Source organism: Phacochoerus africanus, chromosome 10, assembly GCF_016906955.1.
Source record: "Phacochoerus africanus isolate WHEZ1 chromosome 10, ROS_Pafr_v1, whole genome shotgun sequence".
NCBI lineage: Eukaryota > Metazoa > Chordata > Mammalia > Artiodactyla > Suidae > Phacochoerus > Phacochoerus africanus.
In genome coordinates this window covers 96,964,742-96,992,162 of record NC_062553.1, presented here as the reverse complement: position 1 = coordinate 96,992,162, position 27,421 = coordinate 96,964,742, and the positions used below count along the sequence as shown (strand labels likewise).

At 35.2% G+C, this 27,421-nt stretch overlaps 1 protein-coding gene and 1 long non-coding RNA gene across 4 annotated transcripts in view; one reads left to right on the top strand and one right to left on the bottom strand.

Moving 5' to 3' along the window:
* HSPA4L (heat shock protein family A (Hsp70) member 4 like) overlaps positions 1-5,151 on the top strand; it is a 53,460-nt gene extending 48,309 nt beyond the window's left edge. The window contains exon 19 of the mRNA XM_047798451.1: positions 3,029-5,151. Within this exon, the coding sequence (XP_047654407.1) occupies positions 3,029-3,220 (192 nt within the window). The 3' untranslated portion in view covers positions 3,221-5,151. The remainder of the gene's footprint in view (positions 1-3,028) is intronic.
* LOC125137603 (uncharacterized) lies at positions 446-27,379 on the bottom strand. 3 transcript variants are annotated; one of them, XR_007137447.1, is made up of 4 exons: positions 27,239-27,379; positions 20,898-21,065; positions 1,968-2,007; positions 446-723 (listed from the first exon to the last, which is right to left on the bottom strand). It is a non-coding gene; the product is annotated as an uncharacterized LOC125137603 (long non-coding RNA). The 3 variants fall into 3 exon arrangements; XR_007137449.1 differs by lacking the exons at positions 446-723; positions 1,968-2,007 and adding an exon at positions 4,493-4,544; XR_007137448.1 differs by lacking the exons at positions 446-723; positions 1,968-2,007 and adding an exon at positions 14,407-14,740.
* Between the last annotated feature and the right edge of the window lie 42 nt (positions 27,380-27,421).

Sequence of the window (27,421 nt, the reverse complement as noted above, 5' to 3'; positions counted from 1 at the left end):
ATTCTCTTTTTCATGGGTATAGTTACTAAAATTTTTTAATGGGAATCATACTTTGAGAAATAATCAACTTGCAGAAAATAGAAAAACAGGAATTTGAAGCTAATCCTACAATTTTGAAAAAAAAATTTGAAAAAAGATGTCTAGAAGGGACATCTCTGTTCCTTGATTTAATTAGTCATATACACAAGGCTCAGGGTTTTTTTTTTTTCTTTAAGATTTTAAGTTTAATGCACAATGAAATAAAGCAGTGTGAAAACTCTGACTACCAAATATGTCTGACTTTTCTAGACTGGATAAAACTTCTGAGTCTCCATTGTAAAACTGCAGTATTTGTTTGTATTTGACATAGTTTGAATGTGTAAAATTCCATGGTAAAATCTTATTTGTGAGATAAACTTTCCAGTTTAAAACATCTATCTACTGAAAATGTCAAAGTTTATGTAGAAAACACCATGGAAAACACGGGAACAAACTTTATTAAAAGATCAGCATCTAAGTAGAAAAATGAGTAAAGACATTGGAAAAATGACAAAAGAAGAAATACATGTCCAATAAACACATGAGAAGGTATTCATCTTCATCACTAATCTAAGAAATGCAAATCTTTTTTCTTACCCATCTGATGTGGTTGTATGTTTATGTGTATCTCTTTGCCGTAATTGCCAAGTGTGAAGAAATGGATGCTCTCCCTGAGCAACTTGGTTAAATTTGTTAGCCATTTTTCTGGGTAAATGAAAGATATCATATCAGAAGATGTATAGAAAGTTAGAGTATACCCTTTAACACAGAAATCACAATTCTAGGAATTCATCTTTATTTGACTGTGGAAGAATATGCAAATAGATAGCCTTGCTTATGACAGCAAAATGGAAATGACCTAAATACCTATCAATAAGAAACTAGATAAATTTATACATATACAACACATTGCAACAATTAAATAGTATTTAAGATACAGATAAATCTATTTCAATATAAAGGTTTATACAACATATTGTTGAGTGAAAAAAGAAAGATTGCAGAACCTAAATAAAATGATCTCACTGTATAAATTAATATGTTCATAGATTTATAGGATTGGATAACCTGTGTGCAGGTATATACATCTGGAAGGATGTTCACCAAAATATTAGTAATGTTAATATATAGGAGATGATTTTTTAATCTAGCTCAGTATATTTGTAGGTACTTGATTCATTTTAAAACAAAAACAGGTTTTTGGTTTGGGTTCTTTTTTTTAATTGAAGTATAGTTAATTTATAAGATTATAATGGTGATTCAATATTTTTATAGATTATGCTCCATTTAAAGTTATTATAACATATTAGCTATATTCTTTTGCTATAAAATATATCCTGGTAGCTTAGTTATTTTATACATAATAGTTGGTTTCATAATCCTCTACCCCATCTTGCCTCTCCCTTCTTCCTCTCTGCACTATTAACTACTTAGTTTGTTAACTGTGTCTATGAGTCTGTTTCTTCTTTGTTTATTGACTCATTTGTTTTATTTTTTAGCTTCCACATATAAATAATAACATACAGTGTTTCTCTTTCTCTGTAAGCATAATACCCTCCAGGAATATCCATATTGTTGAAAATGGTAAATTTTCATGGCTGAGTAGTATTCCATGTGTATATGTACCACATCTTCTTTATCCCTTTATCTGTTCATGAACACTTTGCTTCTTTCCATATCTTGGCTGTTGTAAATAGTGCTGCTATGAACATTGGAGTGCATTATCTTTTTGAATTAGTATTTTCATTATTTTCTGGATATTTACCCAGGAGTGGGATTTATGGATCATATGGTAGTTTTTTGAAGAACTTCCATACTATTTTCTATGATGGCTGCACCAGCTTACATTTCCACCAACAGTGCACCTATGGGTCCCTTTTCTCCATATCCTCACCATAATTTATGTTCTTCACTACTATATATAAAATAGATAACTAACAAGGACCTACTGTATAGCACAGGGAGGTCTCCTCAATGTTCTGTAATAACCTACATAGGAAAAAAGAAGAGATAGGTATATATGTATAATTGATTAACTTTAAACCTGAAACTAATACAACATTGTAAATCAACCATAATCTTTAATTTTGTTCTTTTTGAAAATAGCCATTCTGACAGATGTGAAATGATACCTCATAGTGATTGTGATTTCCATTTCTCTGATGATTAGTGATGTTGAGCATCTTTTCCTGTGCCAAATGGGTATATTTTTAATCAGATAAAGCAATTAAGAGTATTTTCTTTTTGAAAAAGTTTTACAAAGAATCTGTAATAATTTACTCTTAATTAGATGAGATGCAAAATGTGTTAAGAACAGTTTGCCGCTAAAATATTAACCTAGGATGTTAACTTCCTATCTTTTCATCCCTAAACCAATATCTGTGGCACTGATCTTGAAAGAATGTAAAGTGTTTCAGTAGCATTATTGAAATAGTTCTTATTTCTATGTAGAAAAAGTAAAGGATATAGAAAATATATTTCTTTTAAATTATTAAGGTGCATATTTACTTTCATGGCTTATTTTTCCTTCAACAGAAAAAGCTACTCAGCTGTTTTCAAAAAGTAAATAAAGTTAGTGCATACATTTATATAATTCCAATTATTGATTGTTTTCATGTAAATGTTGAGAAATTTTAATTTATGTAATAGGTATTATTTGACATAATTCTCATAACAGAGTTTTAGGCATAATTTAAAGGAATGGATTAAAAATTATTTCTTCCAAAGTAAACTGTATTTAAATTATGAAGAACAAATTTCAGGAACAGTAAGTACAAAACGTATTGTTAAAGATTGAATAGCTTCTTTGCACCACTGACATGACTAGCCCAGAATGTGCAACTCCTTCATTAAGGTATTTAAAGAAATAATTGATTATCTAGCTGAGCTAACAAAAATTCAACAATATAGAATTATATGGAAATATAGAAAGTTAAAATGGACTTTAGAAAGTTAGTGGTAACTTGTTATCTAATGTTTTTAGTATAATCAGTTTTCTTCATCCAATTAGGAACTGGATAATTTCTGTAACCCCATCATTTACAAGCCCAAACCGAAAGTAGAGGTTGCTGAAGACAAAGCAAAAGCTAATAGTGAACACAACGGTCCAATGGATGGACAGAGTGGGACTGAAACTAAACCAGATACAACAAAAGACAGCTCACAGCATACTAAATCTTCTGGAGAGATGGAAGTGGACTAAATCTTAATTAACTTCATGTAATTGAAACAGTGCAAGTAACCACAGGGTCCATTCTTCTTTTACATCTGGTACACAAAACAGATGTTTAGTTGTTCTTAACCACTTTTTGTCATTTATTTTTTGGAGTAGTTTGAAAAGTGTTTTATGTTGAGAGCACTTCTGTTCATTTCCATTGCTGCTTATGTGAAGCTTTAGCTGAATATAGATTTACAAGTCAGTTTAAGCTTTCCTAATATATTTTATATCAAACATGCAAGATTGATAAGTAGTTGGCAACAGTCTACCTTATTTAAGCTTCTACTTGGATAAACCTCAGAGCTCCTTTATTCAGGAAAGGATACTGTATTGCACTATTGTTGCAGAAGAATAGATTTAACTGCATCATTATTTTGAAAAACAAGTATTGAAATTGATGTGGTTTAAAGCCACTGAAGCACTAACCTTTTTATAGTTATTATATTGTTATAATTTTAAATAAGAGGTTCCTTGACAAATTAGTCAATCTCATTGGTGTGTCATGAGAACTCTAAAACTTTGCTGTCATCATATATATGAACTAAATCACAACACTGAAAGGGAAAATGCACAATTTTATTTTAAGGTGACACCAGCAGTTTGCTTCTTTGTAAGTTATGTGGATTGATGTTTCTCAGAGTAATTCACTGTCTCTTGCACTTGAAACTTCTGATCTACTTGTCCTGAAGACCAGCTGCTGTAAAGTAAAGCTAGTCTAAAGATGATGCAGAATTTTTGATGAAAATACCTTCATGTTAAGAGAGGGAAATACTGTTGATCTACCCAGACATGGATCTGTGATGTTGACAGCCTTGTTTCAGTTTTAAGAGTTGTTTTGGTTTTCTTAATTGATTTTGTTAATATGTTAATGCAAGTTAGGGAGACATGGCACAATATGTATTGCATTATATATATTTATCAGTGATTTACTTAATGTTAACATATAGATAAACACTATGAGATAAGTGGTAATACTTGAAAAGAAGCACTTAATACTGTAAGTCTTAGGAAATAATGCTTGTAATAAACTTAACTATCATAAACTTACATATCAACAGGCAAAATACAGAATGTTACGTAGTGTAATATGATGTGATTAAATTATAGTTCCCGCTATTACATTCCCCATTCAGACCTTGGCTCCAGTTTTGGTGCTTCATATATAAATTACGTGGGACAAGGGACTATGAAATTAAGATATTTTAAGGACTTAATATGTGCTTCATTACCAGACTTGTTCAAGCTGTTCAGTTCTGTCCAGAAGTTGAAACTATATAAATATGGGAACAGACTGAGCTGACTTTTCAAACTACAAGAAAAAGAAGCAAAGACAACGTATGGGCACTGTGTTGTTAATGGCAATCAACTAGATTGACTTAGGTTAAAATTTTGACACCTCAGTTTTTCCCCAAGCTACATCTTTATATTAAGAAGAATTAATATTGACTTTTCTTAAGTAGTAAAAATTGAGAGTTTAATATCTTTAGGGATAGTCATTACTTCTCACAACTAGTTCTCTAAGAGAGATTTTGTTTCTACAATGTAGTCTGCACTGAAAAGAAAGTATGGAGCAGTGCATTTTGCAGGGATTTTTATTCATCCTTTTTGAGGGAGATGTCCTGTTTTTGCATTAAAAAATCATATGCACCCAATATATTTTTAAATGTCTTTTAGTCTTTAATGAAACAATTATATCCATTAGTAATGATGAAATACATTTTTAAAAGGCATGTAATGGTTACTTTTCATTTGTATGTTGAATATAGGTTCAGTAAAAGCGTCAAAGTTATAAAAGGGAATATTAACAGTACACAGGGAGTTCATAGTTTTTTTCTTGGGTTAAGAAAATCTCTACCCACCCGCTATGTTAGAAGCTGTACCTACAAAACTAATTGGGAATAAATATGGGAACAACTCTTTTTGCATCTGAATTGTTTAGTATATCCTGACATTTTCAGTTCCTCAAGTCAGTTTATGCAGTTCTGTGTTTTTGTCAGAATTATAGCATTCCAGTTTCTGCAGTTATATTTTATTTGATAAGTTAAATACATCCAATAATAATGTGTATGCTTTTCTTAACCATTTATTCAACTTAAATGATATTTTCAAAAGCCCTTATAGTTATTTACTGAATACATTAATAAAAGGGGGAAATGTTCTCCATACTACAGTTTTTGGTAGAAGGTATGGGTTTAGTTTCATTTTAATCTGCATCAAATCTGCAGTGCTAGGAAAAAAGATTTTTTTTCAAAACAAAAGGCCACTATTTTAGAAGTTAATTTTAAAAATACATAGCAAAATAGGATGTTTTCTTGTAGTAAGCAAAAAAGAACTAAGTATGTAGGAACTATCTAGGATGATTAATAAATATAAATTAACACATTTGACCCTATGGAAAAGTATAAATTACTTGGTTTCAGAAATCAACTCCTGATGGCCAATTATACTGTGCTTTTAAAAACAAAGATCACTAAATAATATAACTAAAGAAAGTCTGTGATGTTTTAATTCTTTAGCAACATGAAGAATTCTTAAGTTTTGAAACAACTACAAACAGCACACCAAAAAATGAGGCTATTGCAAAAATCTCAATTTTAAAAATGTAAAAATTAGACGTTAATGAAGATTAATAAAGATTTCTTAGATTTTTGGGGGCTCAGTTTTTTAGTATATTTATGTTTCCTAGCTAAAAATCTTTTTGTTTAAAGTGAATTTGGCAGGGGGGGGGGTCAGTTATTAGTACAATAGAAGTTTTTTTTTTTTTTTTTGTCCATGCTCATGGTATGTGGAAGTTCTCAGGCCAGGGATCGAACCACACCACAGTGACAATGCCAGATCCTTAACCCACTGAGCTGCTGCAGTGACAATGCCAGGTCATTAACCCACTGCACCAAAAGGGAACTCCTATAATAAAAATGTTTTATCCAAATCAGCACATCCTCATTAATTTGGAAGAATTAAAGACAGTAGACATTTGAATACGGTAATCAGCTGACCCCAAATAGATAAGTATCTCTCTATTTTCATAAATTTGTAGTAATAAGTTTATAGATACTCGCATTAGGATTTTCTGTTTTGTTTTTAATAGTTGGTATTTAGCAGTCCACCGCAAAGCCTTGGTATTAATTTTACATATCATAGATTTAGAAGTGATAGAAAAATATAACTTCGTATTTCTCACCCTTTAGAATTTTACAACAAAAAACTTCATTTCTAAATTAAATGTTCTTTTGTGGCTAGGCTTTAGAAGTTTTTAGTTTGAAGTGGAATTTTGATTTTTTGATATTTGTTATATAAACCTTAATGAGAAGCATATCTAATTGTATTGATATATCAATATTAAAATTGAATGGCATTGATTAAAGTTAGCCACTGATGACTTTTCAAATGACATGGATGTAGAGATAAAGTTTGATTCTAATGTTTTATTATACTCTTACTATAATATGTTTTATAACTCTCATTTACCAAACTAATCTTAGTCAATTTCAGAAGAGACAGACTTTTTAATCAGGAAAGAAAAAAAGTAGGTTTAAAATTAAACTTTTGCTTTTTGTCAAGATTTGACTTAAAGTATACTTTTAAAATAACTCCCAGTAAGCACATAAATCTTTGCTTTTGATAAAAAGTAATAAAGTTTAATTCAGATCAAGACCAAGTCTTTAACCAAAACAAAAACTTTAGTTATTATACTCCCACATCTCTAATTTAAAATGAACTAAAATTAATATACTTCCATATACTATTTCCTAACCAAACAACTCTGGGTTTATGATACAGCCAGATGTCTTCCTAAGTTTTTTTTTTTCCTTGCTGATTTCAGGGTAACTGTTTCATATAATAATGGCACTTGGAATTTTTAGAATGTTAACAAACTGCTTAGGGAAAACAAAAAAACAAAAAACAAAAACCTAAATGTCTATGGCAGTGATTAGTACCCCTAGGTGGTAGTGGCTCTTTCACCTTCTGAATCTCTAGGAGTGCCCTTAGCATATTGTTAAGAGTTAGCATTAAGAGAAAAAGCACTTCTGTTAAAATAAGTGACTTGGAGCTTTCAAGACAAAGAAACAAAATTAATAATTGAATCATGAACATTTGATTCAGTCTGTCAAGCAGGTCAAAATCCACAACAAAAATGAATGGTACGATCTTTGCTTTGGAATCTCTAATTTACTGTCATGTCCTAAGTCACAGGATGAGTATTAAGGAAGTATATGATAAAAATTACCTATCCTGTAAATATATTGGTGAACTTCAACATGTTTCAGTTTATTACATTATAGTGTATAAACTATAAATGGAAATGATCTTAGTCTTTCTTGATACCTTGTTTTATTCTCTCATTCAATTCTAGAATCCTAAATAATCATTTCTCCCAATTATATTTTGCTTTTTTATTTTGAATTGTCTTTTATTTCTTGGATTTAAAAAGTTTCACTGCTTTCCTATCACTTTGATAGTTAATTTTATTACCTGTTCTTTTTACTTCAAAACCAAATCTTACTGTTATAAGAATTTTTTGACTCTTAAATTCATATTTGAAAAGCCATGTTACAGGTTTCTATATGTCATATCTCTAAAATTTAATAACAGCTTATCAGGTTTTTATGTCCTGGCCTTTGAATACTTTTAAGTACTTCTGGACCCAGAGAGGTCAGTTTGTAAGTATTGTGTATTAAGTAACCAAGTATCAAAGTAACAAAATTATAAAAGGGTCAGAAATCCAAAATAATTTTTAAAGATTAGACACCATCCATTCTTTGCTGCTTTCTGATTACATACATGTGTTGTGGATCTTCCTTGTGTTTTTAGAATTCCTTAAATGTTTTGCTTCCAAGACCTTGAGTTAACATGCTCTTGAAATCATATGGACCCATTTAGAATGTAGATGGAAAAATGTAATTAGAAATGGAGATCTAAGTAAAGGAAACTTTAAAGTGTTGTGGATTTTTCCCCCTGAAATAATACTTTTATGGCTTAGTGTCTTGGAAGGAGACATTAAAAATAAAAAATTTTGTATTTGGCAGAATGAAGCCACTGTTGTTTAATATAGAAGCAATTTTTAATGAAGTTACTGAATTATTTAGTACTAATATGGCATCCAAGTCATTTCTCTTTTCAACCATTATTAAAATAATTTGTATACATAATGTAAAAAATAACTTTTAGTTCCTACTGGCTAATATTTTTTTTTAAGAATACTACATTTGATTTCTAAACTTCTCAGTTTGTTTTCAGCGCAAAGGGTAACCAATGCAATGTGGAAAATCATAATCAAGTGTGATGTGTCTATAAAAATAATTGAGTTTTGCATGTAACAGACCCTTAGCATCAGTGAGCAGACATGAGAACAGTTTGTGATGTTAAGCTGGTAATGTTCTTATATATAACACCAATATATATTTGGTATACAATTCTGCTTCACAAACATATCCATAAAATGTTTACATATGGCAGAATCAAAGTATATAAAAACATTTGCTGTGTAAAATGGCATCTTCATATTAGTGAACAAACAGCAATGATGAATGCATTTCTGGATGGCAAGTGCATATTGTCAAGAAGTCATATAATTGTAATAAATATATATCTACTTACTCCTTGAACCTTGAGTTTTACACACCTGAGGCTTAATTTTCCCATATTGAACTTCACTGACTTGCTGTTGGTTTGTGGACAAGTCATCAGAGTCATTTATATAAATTTGTTTTATATAAATGAGTAATAATGGTTTTGAGTAAATTGGTAAACTTTTTAAACCTGATTCTGAAAACTAAAATAGTAGTTTGCTAATATTGGAAGTGCTGTCAGAAAAACTTCACGTTATATTAGAAGAGAAAACTTAGGGATAAATGACTTTATGAAGACTAAAAAATTTCAATACAAAAAAAGAAGCTCCCTGCCTGAAGGGTTTCTCCTAATCTCTTTCTGAGACTTGCTATTCCAGATGAAAATGTGTCAAATAACTTAGCATGTTGGGATAAGAATACAACTGAGGTCCCCTGGTCTAGATTACAGCACTTGATACTTAATCTTCTAGTGCTTGAACAAATTATGAAAATAAGGATAATCTTCAACCCCAGAAAAATGTTTATACTCTCATGCACTTTAAACTCTCCAATGACATGCAAATAAATACTTTCAGAGGCAAAAGGCTGAACAACTGACCATTCCTGTTATTTATCCTGAGTTTGGGGAGAACTGGAGAAGATTTTGCTTTAAAAAAAAAACAAACAAAACAACCCCCCCTTCAATTCCTAGTGAGTAAACAGGAAAGAGTCAATAACCTTCCAAAAATGAAGAAGGAATGTCTGTTGACTGTAAGTGCCTTACCTCCTAATAACTTTATCCTCAAACCCCTCCACCCTACCTTTAAAGGTTTAGCTTTAAAGGTTTAGCTTTAAAGGTTTACCTTTAAAGGTTTAGGATGGTTCATGAAGCCTGCGAATGCCAATTGGAACCACTTGTGTTGAGCAGCATTTCCCTGTTTTGTTTCACAGTTACATTTGGTCTCCTGTTTAAACTTGCTGACAAGGATTTGTGTATTGGTTTTACCTTTTTCTGCCACAATCCGTGTCATATAGAAATTCCCACACCAGAAATCAAATCCTACCCATGGCTGCAACCTTCACCAGTGGTGCTGCAATGCTGGATCCTTAACCCACTGCACCAGGCTGGAGTTCAAACCTGTGCCACCACAGAGACAACACTGGATCCTTAACCTGCTGTGCCATATCAGGAACTCCAGATTTGTATATCTGTCTTAGTCATAGGATGAGGTTAAATTAAGAGCAAATAACTAGGAAAGAAAAAATCTGTAGTAAATAAAATTAATCCTGTTGAAGGCAAAGAACAACGAGAAATCATAAAATAGAAATCCAAATATTAGTAATTATGGTAATATAAGTACCATAAACTTGCCAGTTTAAGAACCTTATGTTGGAGATCCCGTTGTGGCTCAGTGATTAACGAATCCAACCAGGAATCATGAGGTTGTGGGTTTGATCCCTGGCCTTGCTCAGGGGGTAAGGATCCAGTGTTGCTGTGAGCTGTGGTGTAGGTCGCAGATGCAGCTTGGATCCCGTGCTGCTGTGGCTGTGGCTGTGGCTGGTGGCTACAGCTCCAATTCGACCCCTTGTCTGGGAACCTACATGTGCGGTGGGAGCGGCCCAAGAAAAGGCAAAAAGACAAAAAAAAAAAAAAGAATCTTATGTTGTGCTTACAACTTGAACATGATGTAATAGTTGAAAGTAAATTAACGGAAAAAAAATAAAAGAAAATGCCAATCAAGAGAGAAACTGTTAGGAGTTCCCAGTATTGCACAGTGGGTTAAGAATTCAACTGTGGTGGCTTGAGTTGCTGTGGGGGTACAAGTTCGATTCCAGTCCAACAGAGTGGGTTAAAGGATCCAGCATTGCTGCAGCTGCAGCATAGGTCACAGCTATGGCTTGAATTCAGTCCCTGGCCTGGGAACTTCCATATGCTGTGGATGTGGCCATTAAAAAAAAAAGAGGGGGGATTATTAATCAGATAAAATTTACAATGGAAAAAAAGGAGTATTGGGAAACAGTTTTAATAATGGTAGAACAGTTCACCAGGAACATAACTCTGAAACAGCCTCTAAATATATAAAGCAATTGACAATTACAAACAAGTTTAGGCCCAAAATAATAGTAATAATGTAGTAAGCAATAAGTACAAAAAGAGTAGAATTTTAAAACCTACATCTAATACAATTACATGAACTGTTTCTCAACTATTAGGTAAAGTTTTTTAAAAACGTAATATTTATAAAAACTGATACCGTCGTAGCCAAAAGAAATTCCAAATGCTTGAATTCAGAAAATGAACTTCTAGAAAAGTCAGATCATGTTGTAAATTAGAAGATATTTCTAACTAAATGACAATATAAATATTTTAAAATTATAGTACCCCTTAAATGTCAGTTTCTTTTGGATCTGCTTTCTTACATCACAGTACACAAGAATGAACATAATAAGCACTCAGAAATGTTTAAATGAATCTCCATATAAAATGCAACGTGGTAACATGTAAATGAAGCACTAATTTAGAATTTTATACAGGCATACCTCATTGTGCTTTACAGACAACTCTATTTTTTACAAACTGAAGCATTATGGCAACCCTATGTTGTCATATAATGGTATTTTTTTGTAATATTTTTTACTTAAGGTATGTACTTGTTTCTTTAGATTTCATGTTATTGCTTAATAGGCTATAGTATAAGATGAAGATAACATTTGTATTTACTAAAAACAAAAAAATCTCTACTACTTACTTTATTGGTCTGCAACTGAATCCACAATATTTCTGGAGTATGCCTGTATACTTTAATGCATGTACTTAAAATGATGAAGAATATTTACCTAAGAATGCCAATAAAGAGGTAAAAAGACACAGCAAAATAAACCTACAGGAAGTAGAGGTAGATAAGGAAATAAGAGCAGAAATCAACAGCAAATGCAAGAAAGAATCAAAACCTCTGTCTGAAAATAATTATTTTATAGCAAAGTTAATCAAAGAAAACTTAAAGATGATTTTGAGTTGAGAATCTACCTATAACCCCATTTACAATCTCATGAAAAAGAATCTAGGAGTAAACCCACCTAAGAAAACTAAAAGATGAGAACTCAGAAAACTGTAAGACATTGATAAAATAGAGGATGACCCAAACAGATGGAAAGGGATAATGTGTTTATGGATTGAAAGAATCAACATAGTTGTAATGGCCATACAACACAAGGTAACCTACAGATTCCATTCAATCTCTATAAAATTACCAAGGGCGGAGTTCCCATCGTGACGCAGTGGTTAACGAATCCGACTAGGAGCCATGAGGTTGCAGGTTTGGTCCCTGCCCTTGCTCAGTGGGTTAACGATCCGGCGTTGCCATGAGCTGTGGTGTAGGTTGCAGACATGGCTCGGATCCCGTGTTGCTGTGGCTCTGGCGTAGGCCGGTGGCTACAGCTCTGATTTGACCCCTAGCCTGGGAACCTCCATATGCCATGGGAGCGGCCCAAGAAATAGCAAAAAGGAAAAAAAAAAATACCAAGGGCATTTTTCACAGAAATAGAACAAATAATTTTTAAATTTGATGGAAATACAACAACTGAATGGCCAAAATAATCTTGAGAATAAAAGAACACAGCTAGAAGAATCATGGTCCCTAACTTCAAACTATACTACAAAGCAACAATAATCAAAATAGTATGGTACCAGCACCAAAAAACATGCTTAGATCGGTGGAATAGAAAAGAGAGCTCAGAAATAAATCCATACACTTGTGATCAGTTTTAACAAAGGAGACAAGAACATAGAATGGTGAAAAGAAAATCTCCCAATAAGTGAGGTATAGGTGTAAGTATATACTCAATGGTTTTTAATATATAGGTAGCAATTAGATGATGCTGGGATCAATAAGTGGTGCTGGGAAAAGACATTCATGTAAAAGAATGAAATCAATATTCTCTAACACCATATACAAAAATAAACTCAAAATGGATTAAAGACCTAAGTATATGGCTTTTATGTGTAATTAAACTCTTAAAGGAAAACATACGCAGAACAATCTTTGACACAAATTATAACAATTTTTTTAGATGTTTCCTAAAGAAAATAAACAAATGGGACCTAATTAAACTTAACAGCTTTTGTACAGTGAAGGAAACCATCAAAACAAAAAAACCTATAGAATGGGAAAAATATTCACAAATGCTCTGACCAGCAAGGGCTTAATTTCAACCAAAATATACAAAGAGCTCTACAGCTAAATAACAAACAACCCAATCAAAAAATAGGCAGAAGACCTAAATATTTCTCTGAAGACATGGCCAATAGGCACATGAATAGATGTTCAACATTGCTATTTACTACAGAGAGGCAAAACTACAAAGAAGTACCACCTCACACTGGTCAGACTGGCCACCATCAAAAAGTCTATGAATAAAAATTGCTAGAGAGGGTATAAAAAGGAACACCTCTATACTGTTGGTGAGAATGTAAACTGGTGAAACCACTAGGGAGAATGGAACAGAGGTTTCTTGAAAAAAAAGAAAAAAAAATTTAGAGCTACCATATAATCCTACAATCCCACACTTGGGCATATATCTGGAGAAAAATTTGATTTGAAAAGATGGTATGCTCATGTTCATAGCACCACTAGTTAACAATAGCAAAAATAAGGAAACAATCTAAGTACCTATTGACAGATGAATGGATAAAAGGAGATGTGATATTTATACACAATCAGCCATAAAAAGAATGAAGTAATGCCATTTTGCAGCAACATAGATGGACCTAGAAATTATCATATGAAGTAAGCCAAAGACAACTACTACATGACATCATTTAAATGTGGCATTCTTAAAAAAAAAATACAAATTAACTTATTTACAAAACATAAATCGACTCATAGACATAGAAAATTAATGGTTACCGAAGAGGAAAGGAAGAGTGGGGATTAATTAGGAGTTTAGGATTAAAATATACACACTACTATATATGAAACATAACCAACAAGGACCCACTGTAAAGCACAGGGAATATACCCAATTTCTTTTAATTACCTATAGTGGACAAGAATGTAAAATATATTTTATATATATGTATAACTGAATCACTTTGCTGTGTACCTGAAACCAGCACATTGTAAATTACAATAAATTTTTTTAAAGTTGCAGAGAAATATTGTATAACAGGAAATATAGTGACTATTGGATAACTCTAAATGTAGTATAACCTTTAAAATTATGATTCACTATACTGTACATCTGAAACTTATATGGTACAGCAACTGTATCTCAAACAATGAAATTAAATAAATTTTTATAAAGGTGACATACTCGACAAATACTGTAAAGACAAGAAAGCACAAAAATTAAAAGATAAATCAATTACCCAGGAAAAAAAAAAGGACTTCTGTGGGAGGTCTACAAAATACATACACACTAAAAATTATGAAACATTACTGGGACATTACCGTAGACCTATAAATTAAAAGAAATAACATGTACAAAAACTGGAAGACTTGATATTGCTACAGTTCTCCCAAAATTGCTATATGGATTCAATACAATGCAAGTCTAGTCAAAATCTCAGGTGTCTTTTGGAGAACAACAAGATAATATTTATATTGAAATGCAAATGGCCAAGAATTGCAGACACTCTTACAATAAAAGGGGAATGGATATACTATTATATCAAGATGTATATAAAACTATTAAGCTATTATAGTTAGGATAGTGTAATAGTAGTACAGGAATGTAGTTGAACAGAAAGAGGACCTACAACAAGACCATTCCTTTGATGACAGAAGCTCTCACTGTGGCACAATGGGATCAGCAGCATCTTGGGAGTGCTGGGACATGGGTTCAATCTCCAGCCCAGTAGAGTGGGTTAAAGATCCAGTGTTGCTGAAGCTGTGGTTTTGGTCGAGACTGTGGCTCAATCCTGATCCCTAGTCGAGGAGCTCCATATACCGTGGGGCTGTCAAAAGTGGGAAAAAGAAATTAAAAAGACCATTCCTTCAGTGACAATATAGAATATTGAGCAAAGGTCAGTCAAAATGAATCAAAAATATATAGGAAGAAATTATGGCTGAAAAATTTCCAAATCTAAAGGAGACATGGATATCCAGGTGTAGTAAGCACAGAGGGTCCCAAACAAGAAAAACCCAAACAGACCTACACCAAGACATAATCAAAATGGCAAAACTTAAAGATAAAAAGAGGATTCTAAAGATAGAGAAAAACAAAGAATTAATTACAAGAGAAACCCCATAGGGTATCAGCTAATTTCTCTACAGAAACTATGCAAGCCAGAAGGGTGTGGCAAAATATATTCAAAGTCTTAAAAGGGAAAGATATGCAACCTAGAGGGTTCTATCCAGCAAGATTTTCATTTAAAATAGAGATAAAGAATTTCTCAGGCAAGAAAAACTAAAAGAATATAGATAGCAATACTAAACCTATCTTAAAGGAAATAATGAAAATAAAGAAATAATGAAAATAAATAATGAAAAGTTTCCTCTAAATAAAAAAAAATCTACAGAAAAGAAAATCACAAATGGAAAACAAATCCCATAAGTAAGCCAGTATACAGATTAAAATTTTAATCTTTTTCAGTAAAAGCAATGATAACTACAATTAACAGCAAAAGGATAAATAAGATGTAAAAAATGACATCAAAATCATAAAATGTGGGGGAGGAAAGTATGAAAATGTTTATCTTTTTTTTTAGAATCAGTTTACATCACATAGACATAGGAAGTCTACATGCTATCAGTCTACATGACATAGATACTGGCAGTAGTTAACATACTTGAAAACTAAGGTAAGGACAAATCAAAAATATACTCTAGATTCATAAAAACCAAAAAGAAGAGACCACATAGAGTTCCCGTCGTGGCTCAGTGGTGAACAAATCCGACTAGGAATGATGAGGTTGTGGGTTCCATCCCTGGCCTTGCTCAGTGGGTTAAGGATCTGGCATTGCTGTGAGCTGTGGTGTAGGTCGCAGACGTGGCTGGGATCTAGCGTTGCTGTGGTTGTGGCAGTGGTAGAGGCCAGTGGCGACAGCTCCAATTAGACCCCTAGCCTGGGAACCTCCATATGCCGTGGGTGCGGCCCTAGAAAAGAGAAAAAAAAAAAAAAAAAAAAGAACACAGCATAAAGTAAAATGAAATCATCAAACCATAAAAGGAAAAACAAAGAGAATTAACTAGAAAACAATGTTTAAAATGGCAATATTTATCACTATTTACCTTGAATGTCAATGGGCTAAATGACATGGAATAACAGACTGCATAAAAAAACAAGAGACTACAATAAGCTGCCTACAAAAAACACAAGATTTAAAGTGAGATAGGGAGTTCTTGCTGTGGTACAGAGGGTTAAGAGTCTGACTTCAGTGGCTTTGGTCACTGCAGAGGTATGGGTTTGATCTCTGGCCCAGCAGAGTGCGTTAAAGGATCCAGTGTTACTACAGCTGTAGCACAGGTCACAGCTGCAGCTTGAATTCAATCCCTGGTCTGAGAATGTCCACATGCCATGGGTACAGCCATTAAAAATAATAATAAATTTTTAAAAATAAAAAAATTGAGGAGCTGGAAAGAGATACTTAATGCAAATGGAAGTGACAAGAAAGTGTGTGTGTGGGGGGGCGGGGGGGTCCCAATACTTACACCAGACAAACTTAAAAACAAAGACCATAAAGAAAGATAAAAGACACTGGATAATGATAAAAGGACCAATACAAGAAAAGGATTTTAAACTCACCAACATATATGCAGCTAATATAAAAGCACCCAAACACATAAAACAAATACTATCAGACATAAATGGAGAAATTCACAGAAAAACCATAGTAGAAGGAGACTTTAACACCCAATCACATCAATGGACAGATCTTCTAGAGAGAATGTCAATAAGGCAACAGAGATCCTAAATGATGTGACAGAACACTGAGACTTAATTGACATTTTCAGGACATTACATCCAAAAAACCTATAGTATATATTCTTTATATGTGCACATAGAACATTCTCTAGGATTCACCACATACCAGGGCACAAAACAACCCACCACAGATTTAAGAGTATAGAAATTATTTCAAACATCTTTTCTGACCACAGCAAGATGAAACCAGAAATTAACCACAGAAAAATAATTAGAAAAACACAATTACATGGAGACTAAACAACATACAACTAAAAAAATCAATGGGTTAATGATGAAATAAACTCAAAATGGATTAAAGACCTAAATATAAGACTGGATACTATAAAACTCTTAGAGGAAAACATAGGTCAAACACATAAACCATAGCAATATCTTCTCAGATCCACCTTCTAGACTAATGACAATAAAAACAAAAATAAACAAATGGGACCTAATTAAATTTAAAAGTTTCTGCACAGCAAAGGAAACCCTAAACAAAATGAAAAGACAACCCACAGAATGGGAGAAAATATTTGCAAATGAAGCACCTGACAAGGGATTAATCTCCAAAATTTATAAACACCTCCAGCAGCTCAATACCAAAAAAACAGACAACCCCATAAAAAAAAAAAAAAAAATGGGCAGAAGATCTAAATGGACAATTCCCAAAGAAGACATATGGATGGCCAAAAGACACCTGAAAAGATGTTCAATATCATGAATTATTAGAGAAGTGCAAATCAAAACCACTGAGGTACCACCAGAATGGCTGTCACCAAAAAGGCTACAAACAATAAATGGTGGAGAGGGTGTGTGGAAAAAAGGGACCCTATTACACTCTTGGTAGGAATGTAAATTGGTGCAACCACTATGGGAAACAGTATGGAGATTTCTCAGAAAACTAAAAATAGAATTGCCCTTTGATCCAGTAATCCCACTCCTGCTCATCTATTCAGAGGAAAACCATGACTTGAAAAGATATAGGTATTCCAATGTTCACTGAAGCACTATATACAATAGCCAAGACATGGAAACAACCTAAATGCCCATCAACAGAGGAGTGGATAAAGGAGATGTGGTACATATACACAATGGGATATTACTCAGCTATTAAAAAGAAAGAAATGATTGCATTTGCAGCAACATGGATGGACCTAGAAATTATCATGCTAAGGGAATTTAGTCAGACATTGAGACACCAACATCAAACACTATCACTTACATGTGGAATCTAAAAAAAGGACACAATGGGAGGTCCCATCGTGGTGCAGTGGTTAATGAATCCGACTAGGAACCATGAGATTGCGGGTTTGATCCCTGGCCTCACACAGTGGGTTAAGGATCCGTCGTTGCCGTGAGCTGTGGTGTAGGTTGCAGACGCGGCTTGGATCCCGAGTTGCTATTGTTCTGGCATGGGCCGGCAGCTACAGCTCCAATTAGACCCGTAGCCTGGGAACCTCCATATGCCACGAGAGCAGCCCTAGAAAAGGCAATGAATAAATAAATAAATAATAAAATAATAAAAGGACACAATGAACTTCTTTCCAGAACAGATACTGACAGATTTACGGTTTCCAAAGGAGACAAGTTGGGGGGTGGGGGGATGGGCTGGGGGTTTGTGATGGAAATGCTATAAAATTGAGTTATGATGATTGTTGTACAACTATAAATGTAATAAAATTCATTGAGCTAAAAAAATGGAACATTATCAAACTTACAAGCTTTTGTAGTTCTCATTGTGGCTCACCAAGTTAAGAATATGACTAATATCCATGAGGATATGGGTTCGATCCCTGGCCTCACTCAGAGAGTTAAGGGTCCAGTGTTGCCACAAGCTGCAATGTAGGTTAAAGATGCAGCCTGGGGACCTGGTGTTGCTGTGGTTGTGGTGTAGGCTGGCAACTGCATCTCCAATTTGACACCTAGCCCAAGAACTTCCACATGAAATGGGCACAGCCTTAAAAAGGAAAAGGAAAAACAAAAGTACATACAAGCTTTTGCACAGCAAAGGAAACCATGCTTTAAAAAAATGAGAGGAGTTCCCGTCATGGCGCTGTGGTTAACGAATCCGACTAGGAACCATGAGGTTTCGGGTTCGGTCCCTGCCCTTGCTCAGTGGGTTAACAATCCGGCATTGCCGTGAGCTGTGGTGTAGGTTGCAGACGCGGCTCGGATCCCTCGTTGCTGTGGCTCTGGCGTAGGCCAGTGGCTACAGCTCCGATTGGACCCCTAGCCTGGGAACCTCCATATGCCGTGGGAATGGCCCAAGAAATAGCTAAAAAAAAAAAAAAAAAGAGAGAGAGAGAGAGAGAGAAAACCTACACAATGGGAGAAAATAGTTGCAAACGATGCAGCCGAGAAGGGCTTAATCTCCAAAATATACAAACAACTCATATAACTCAATAAAAAAACAAACAGCCCAATTTAAAAATGAGTAGATGACCTAAATAGACATTTTTCCAAAGAAGACATATGATGGCCAGTAGGTAAATGAAAAAATGCTCAACATCACTAATTATTAGAGAAATGCAAACCAAAACTACAATGAGGTACCACCTCCCAGGTCAGGATGGCCATCATTAATAAGTCTACAAATAATAAATTCTGGACAGAGTGTGAGGAAAAAAAAGTTTCCAATAGGTGGGAATGTAAATTGGTACAACCACTATGGAAAACAGCATGGAGGTCACTCAGAAAACTAAATATAGAACTACCATATAATCCAGAAATCCCACTCCTGTGTATATATCCGAACAAAACTACAATTCAAAAAGATACATGCACCCCTATATTCGTAACAACACTATTCACAACTGCCAAGACATGGAAGTAACCTAAATGTCCACTGACAGATAAATGAATTAAAAAGACATGGTAGGGAGTTCCCATCGTGGCTCAGTGGCTAACGAATCGACTGGGAACCGTGAGGTTGCAGGTTCAATCCCTAGCCTTGCTCAGCGGGTTAAGGATCCGGTGTTGCTGTGAGCTGTGGTGTTAAGTCACAGACGCGGCTTGGATCCCACATTGCTGTGTCTCTGGCGTAGGCCAGCGGCTACAGCTCTGATTGGACCCCTAGCCTGGGAACCTCCATATTCTGCAGGTGTAGCTCTAAAAGGACAAAAGACAAAAAAAAAAAAAAGAGAGAGAGAGACATGGTATATGTATACAATGGAATACCACTCAGCCATTAAAAAAAATAATAATGTCATTTGCAACAAAATGGATGCAACTAAGGATTCTCCTACTAAATGAAGTCAGAAAGAGAAAGATAAATACCATATGATATCACTCATATGTGGAATCTAAAATACGGCACAAATGAACCTATCTACAGGACAGAAACAGACTCAAAGACATAGAGAACAGAATTATGGTTGCCAAGAGGGAGGAGGGACAAAGTGGGATGGACTGGGAGTTAGGGGTTAGTAAATGCAAACTATTACACTTAGAATGGATAAGCAATGAGGTGCTACTGTACAGCACAGGGAAGTATATCTAATCTCTTGGGATAGTCCATGATGGCAGATAATATAGAAAGGAAAGTAATAATATAGAAAGGATATATATATATCACTGGATCACTCTGCTGTACAGCAGAAATTGGCACAACACTGTAAATCAACTACACTTTTTTTTTTGCTTTTTAGGGCTACATCCACAGCATATGGCAGTTCCCAGGCTAGGGGTCGAGACAGAGCTATAGCTGCTGGCCTACACCACAGCCACAGGAACGTGGGATCTAAGCCACATCTGCAACCTACACCACATCTCACATCAATGCCAGACCCTCAACCCACTGAGCATGGCCAAGGATCGAACCCATGTCCTCATGGATACTAATAGGGTTCGTTAACCACTGAGCCACGATGGGAACTCCAATCAACTACACTTTTTAAAAATTACATTAAAAAAAATCCTAAAGACTCCCACAAAAACTGCTAGAACTGAAAAACAAATTCAGCAAGGTAGCAGGAAACAAGAATGACATACAGAAATAAGATGCATTTCTTTACACTAAGAATGAAGTATCAGAAAGAGAATCTAAAAAAACAACTTCTAAAATACCCCAGAAACACTGTATAACAATACAGTCCAAAAAGGAGTGGCTTAAAACTAAAACAATCATTTATTCTACTCACATGCCTGCACTGTAGGTAGGGATCAGCAAGGATCTTTGCCATGGAATGGCATCTGAGACAACTCACCTAGGGATGAAGGATGTGTTTTCAAGGTGGCTCACTTAAGGCTGGCAAGTTAATATGGTTACTTCTCAAATGGGAGTTCTGCCAGGGCAGAGGGCTGGGGATCATAGTTCCTTCCCAGTTGGGCTTTGATTGTCACAGGCTGTTTGGGCTTCCTGTGATGGCTGAGTTCTAAGAAAAAAAAAAAGGCAGAAGTTGTACCACTTTATATCACCTAGCTTCAGAAATCACTCACCATTACTAGCTTTAGAAATCACTTACTATTACTTGCATTGCATCAAGGGGAGAAAACATACGAGCAACCTCTCAATGGGAAAAAAGCACATGTGGGAGGGGAGAATGTTGCAACCATCTTTAAGAATAGAAGTGGGCGTTCCCGTCGTGGCGCAGTGGTTAAGGAATCCGACTAGGAACCATGAGGTCTCGGGTTTGGTCCCTGCCCTTGCTCAGTGGGTTAACGATCCAGCATTGCTGTGAGCTGTGGTGTAGGTTGCAGACGCAGCTCGGATCCCTCGTTGCTGTGGCTCTGGCGTAGGCCAGGGGCTACAGCTCCAATTCGACCCCTAGCCTGGGAACCTCCATATGCCGTGGGAGCAGCCCAAAGAAATAGCAAAAAGACAAAAAAAAAAAAAAAAGAATAGAAGTGGACATGGCATCAATTTTATTAGCAGTTAATTTTTATCATTTCTTAAATTCCTTTACACACCTGGTCTATCACTAAAGATCTCTACTATGTTACACTCCTCTATTTGACTCTTTTTCTGCCACAATAGGGCTAGCAATGCATCCATATCTGATAGGGTATGTTCCCTCTCTTTCCTGTTTTGCAAACTTGAGTTTCCTTTATTTTTCTGTGCCAGTTTTACATCTATTGAACTCCTAATTGTACTTCTGGAATTTTCCTGGAATTATCTTGACTTTATAATTTAATTTGGAGAGAATAAACAGAATAGTATATGATCATCCCACTAAATATAGAGAAATTACTCTGAACATTTCATCTGGCTTTCTTTCATAGCTTTTAAAATTTTTAGTAATCTTCTTTAGAGGTCTTATTTTTTGTTAATATCTAAATATTTCATAATTTTGGTTGTCGCCATGAATACTATTCTTTTTTATATTACATTTTCTAATCTGATTTTTTTTTCTGGTGTTGAGAAATTCTATTGATATTAGTAAGCTGGTTTTCTATCTGGCAACATTGCTTAATTCTACACTTGAATCTGTTGCTTTGCCTATATAACAATCACATTATGTGCAAATAATGACAATCATTCATCCCCTCTAATTCACGTCTTATTTCTTCTTTATAGTCTTGGATAGGAAGTTCTATATTGTGCTAACACTAGTGAGTGATAATGGAGATCCTTGTCTTTGATCTAAAATGGAACGCATCTTTCTCCACTAAGTGTAATTTGTGCTTTAAGTTGCTCATTACAAATAGGGAGTAAGCTTTATTAAATGCCTTTCAAAATCCACTGAGATAATTATGTGATTTTTTTCTCCTTTAGTGTATTAAAGTATTGAATTTATATTACCATGTTGAATCACTTTCATTTGTCAATCAACCTCCCAAATGACAATATATTAATATTTCAAACTACTAACAGTTGATAACTAAATTATTTAGATTTTTTAATACCTTTAATCATAAGCAAAAGAAGTCAGTAATTTTCTTTTTTCATATGGTCATTATCTATTTTATAATGAAGATTATATTCATCTCAAAAAAGAAAAGAAATCCTTTAGAAGATTTGGTGCCTGGCAATAACTTGTTTCACAGCTGTCTGTCTTCTCACTGTGTCCTCACATAGAAGACGAAGGAAGAGAGCTCTCTGGGTTCTCTTTTATAAGGAAATTAGTCCCATTCATGAGGTTTTCACTTTCATGGCATAATTATCAGATAAAAGTGCCACCTTCAAATACTATCAAATTAGAGATAAGATTTCCAACATATGAATTCGAAGGGAGGCAAATATTCAGTATAGGAGCTCCCCTCATGGCACAGTGGTTAACGAATCCAACTAGAAGCCATGAGGTTGCGGGTTCGGTCCCTGGCCTTGCTCAGTGGGTTAAGGATCCAGTGTTGCCGTGAGCTGTGGTGTAGGTTGCAGACGCGGCTCAGATCCCGTGTTGCTGCGGCTCGGATCCCGTGCTGCTGTGGCTATGGCTGTGGCATAAGCTGGCAGCTGCAGCTCCAATTGGACCCCTAGCCTAGGAACCTCCATATGCCATGGAAGCGGCCCTAGAAAAGGCAAAAAGACAAAAAACTAAATTAATTAATTAAATAAAAAATATTCAGTATATAGCAAAATACTATAGGCTTGATAGTGGACTTAATGTTATTTATCTATATATATTACAAACTGTAGGAAAACCACTAAAACAAGTAAAAAAAAAAAAAAGTATAATTAGTATGCTAAGAAAAGCGAAAAAAACAAAGTCAAATAAAAGGCTCAATTAAGACCAAAAAGGCAGCAGAAGAGTGGAAGACAAAAGCAGGAACAAAGAACAAAAGCAAAAAGAAAACAGCCACAAATATGGTAAATATATCAATAGTTATTTTGAACCTCATGGTATAACTGCACCAATGAAAAAACAAGTGATTATCAGAGTAGAAACATAACGATCTAAACTTATCTACAAGTAACTCACTTTAAATATAAACCCTCAGATAGATTAAAACTAACTGGATGGAGAAAAATATATCATGATAACACTAGTCAAAAAAAAAGCAGTAAAGGTTATATAAATTTCCAACAGAGCAGAATTACAGCAAGGCAAGATATCAGATAAAGAAGAGAATTAGATAATGATAAAGTGATCAATACTCCAAGAAGAAATTAACACTCTTTAATGTGTATGTATCCAACAATAGAGTATAAACCATATGAGACAAAAACTGATAGAATAGTTAGGAGAAATAGATGAATCTACTATTACAGGTGGAGACTTCAAACACCACTCCCTCAGAAATGAAAATACCTGGAGTTCCCGTTGTGGCGCAGTGGTTAACGAATCTGACTAGGAACCATGAGGTTGTGGGTTCAATCCCTGGCCTTGCTCAGTGGGTTAAGGATCCAGCATTTCCATGAGCTGTGGTGTAGGTCGCAGACGTGGCTTGGATCCCAAGTTGCTGTGGCTCTGGTGCAGGCCGGCATCTACAGCTCCTACTGGACCCCTAGCCTGGGAACCTCCATATGCTCTCGGGAGCGGCCCAAGAAATGGCAAAAAGGAAAAAAATAAAAAATAAAAGAAATGAAAATACCAAGGAGGTAAAAAATCAGTAAGGATAAAGCTGAACTTAACAATACATCAATCAAGTGGAGAGAATTGAGGACTCTAGACTACTTGATCCAACAACAGCAGAATAAACATTCTTCTCAAGCTCACATGGAACATTCAACCAGATAGACCCTGAGCAATAAGACACATCCTAACAAATGTAAAAGAATAGAAATCCTACAATGCCTGCTCTCAGATCAAAGTGAAATCAATAAAAAAATATATAAATGGAAATTCCCAAAATACATGGAGATTAGAAAATGTACTCATAGGAGTTCCTGTTGTGGTACAGTGGAAATGAATCTGACTGGTATTCATAAGGACACAGGTTGGATCCATGGCTTTGCTCAGTGGGTTAAAGATCTGGTGTTCCTGTGAGCTGTGGTATAGGTCGAAGACACAGCTCAGATCTGGCGTTGCTGTGGCGTGGTGTAGGCCAGCGGGTACAGCTCTGATTGGACCCCTGGGAACCTCCATATGCTGCAGGTGTGGCCCTAAAAAAGAAAAAAAAAATGTACTCATAAATAGCATAGGAGTCAAAGAAATTTCATGAGAAATTATAAAATATTTTAAACTAAATGAAAATGAAAAGAATATGATCACCTAAATAGATGAAAAAAAAGCTTTTCATAAAATTCACCATAAATTTATGATAAAAACTCTTCACATCATCAAAAAGTCTACAAGTGGAGTTCCTGTTGTGGCTCAGTGGGTTAAGAACCCAACTAGTGTCCATGAGGATGTGGGTTCAATCCCTGGCCATGCTCAGGGGGTTAAGATCCGGCATTGCTGCAAGCTGAAACAACAGAGGCTCAGATCTGGCATTGCCATTGCTGTGGCTATGGTTTAAGTCGGCAGCTGCAGCTCCAATTCAACCCCTTGCCTGGGAACTTCCATATGCCACAGGTTTGGCCCTAAAAAGAAAAAAGAAAACTCTACAAGCAATAAATGCTGGAGAGGATGTGGAGAAAAGGGAACCCTCCTACATTGTTGGCGAGAATGTAACCTTTGCAACTACTATGGAGAACTGTATAGGTAGGTTCCTTAAAAAACTAAATATAGAACGACCATTTGATAGGATTCAGCAATACCACTCCTGGACATATACCTGGAGAAAATCATATTTCAAAAAGATACATGCACCCCATGTTTATTGCAGCACAATTTATAACAGCCAAGACATGGAAGCAACCTAAACATCCATCAAAAGGGGGATAGAAAAAGAAGATATGGTACATATATACACAATAGAATATTATTTTATTATGAAATAATGTCATTTGCAGCATCATGAATGGACCTGGAGATTATCATACTAAGTCAGACAGAGAAAGAGAAATACATGATATCACTAATATGTGGAACCTAATAAAAATGATACAAAAGAACTTATTCACAAAACAAACAGACTCAAAGATTTCTTTTTTTTTTTTGTCTTTTTTTGCCATTTCTTGGGCCGCTCCCGCGGCATATGGAGGTTCCCAGGCTAGGGGTTGAATCGGAGCTGTAGCCGAGGGCCTACCCCAGGGCCACAGCAACACGGGATCCAAGAAGCGTCTGCAACCTACACCACAGCTCACGGCAACGCCGGATCCATAACCCACCGAGCAAGGGCAGGGATGGAACCCGCAACCTCATGGTTCCTAGTCGGATTCGTTAACCACTGCGCCACAACGGGAACTCCCAGACTCAAAGATTTCTAAGCCAAAATTACGGTTACCTACCTAAAGGGGAAATGTGGGGGGAGGGATAAATTGGGAAGTTGGGAGTGGCATATATACACTACTACACACAAAATCAGTAAGTAACATGGACTGACCATATAGTACAGGGAAATCTACCCAATACTCTGTGATAGCCTATATGGGAAAAGAATCTGAAAAAGAATGAATATAGGTAATGTATAAATGATCCACTTTGCTGTACACCTGAAACTAACACAACATTGTAGGACAACTCTACTCCAATAAAATTTTTAGAAACGTAGCATTCTGGTGAATGACGATGATAATTGGGGAAGCTATGCATGTTTAGGTGGCAGGAGTATATGGGAACTCTCCATATCTTCCACTTAATTTTGCTGTAAATTTTAAACTGCCCTAGAAATACTGTCTTAAAAAGTCGATATAATACCTGATATTAACAATAAAGTGTAGATACCACCACCACTACCCCCAAACCCCACAATATCAGCAAACTATAGGAACTTTTGAAAATGTAATGGCAAAAACAAGTATAAATGGAAGACTGGACTCTGGAACCAAGTACTCAAGCATTATAACATTTAAAGAAGTATTTCCAGAAACGAAGGGAAAAGTTGATTTTTCTCTGAACAGGGTTTTTACACAGCTTGAAGGTAGACAAACTTAATATACCCATTAATGTAAAGAAAAGAGCTTTCCCTTTAGAAAGTTTTTGAAGTAGTTCTCTGCTACATATCCTTGTTGAATACAACAGTCTTATCATCTGATAAAGTGTATCATACCAAATTTAAAGGTCTTTTTTGATCAGTCTATTAACACGTGTGTGAGATCTCTTAAATGTGAGTTATTATCCAAATGACAATATATTTACTATTTACCAAAATAGTTTGTTTTCTATTTATTTATTTATTTATTGTCTTTTGTCATTTCAGGGCCGCACCCTGGGCACACAGAGGTTCCTAGGCTAGGAACAGCTGCTGGCCTATACTACAGCCACAGAAACTTGGGATCCGAGCCACATCTGCGACCTACGCCACAGGTGACCACAATGCCAAATCCTTAACCCACTGAGTGAGGCCAGGGATCCAACCCGCAAGCTCATGGTTCCTAGTCAAGAGTCGTATCCACTAAGCCACGAGGGGAACTCCCAGTTTATTTTCTTTAAGCACCTTACACATTTTTTACAGTAATGAAAAACTGGAGTAAGCATTGGGGAGTAATGGAATGCTTACATCAGGTAATTTTTTTCCCTTGTGCTGTTCCACCAAGTTTAAACATTTGAAACTTAATTATCGTTGTAAACCCTTTACAGAACTGGAATAAGTAGCTTTTCAGACAGTGAGGTAAATAACTGACCGGTTGTAAATGCCTCATATTTCAGGCTGCCTTTTTTACTGTCTCGCGCAGGTCTTCCACAACTTAGAATGCCAACTCTTGCTTCCAAGCTGTAAGGTGCAGAAGCACTTCCGGTCTTCGGTCCAGAGACTAGCCGGGAAGGAGCCTAACACGCATGCGCGCCCCGGCGCAGCCTCTCCGCAA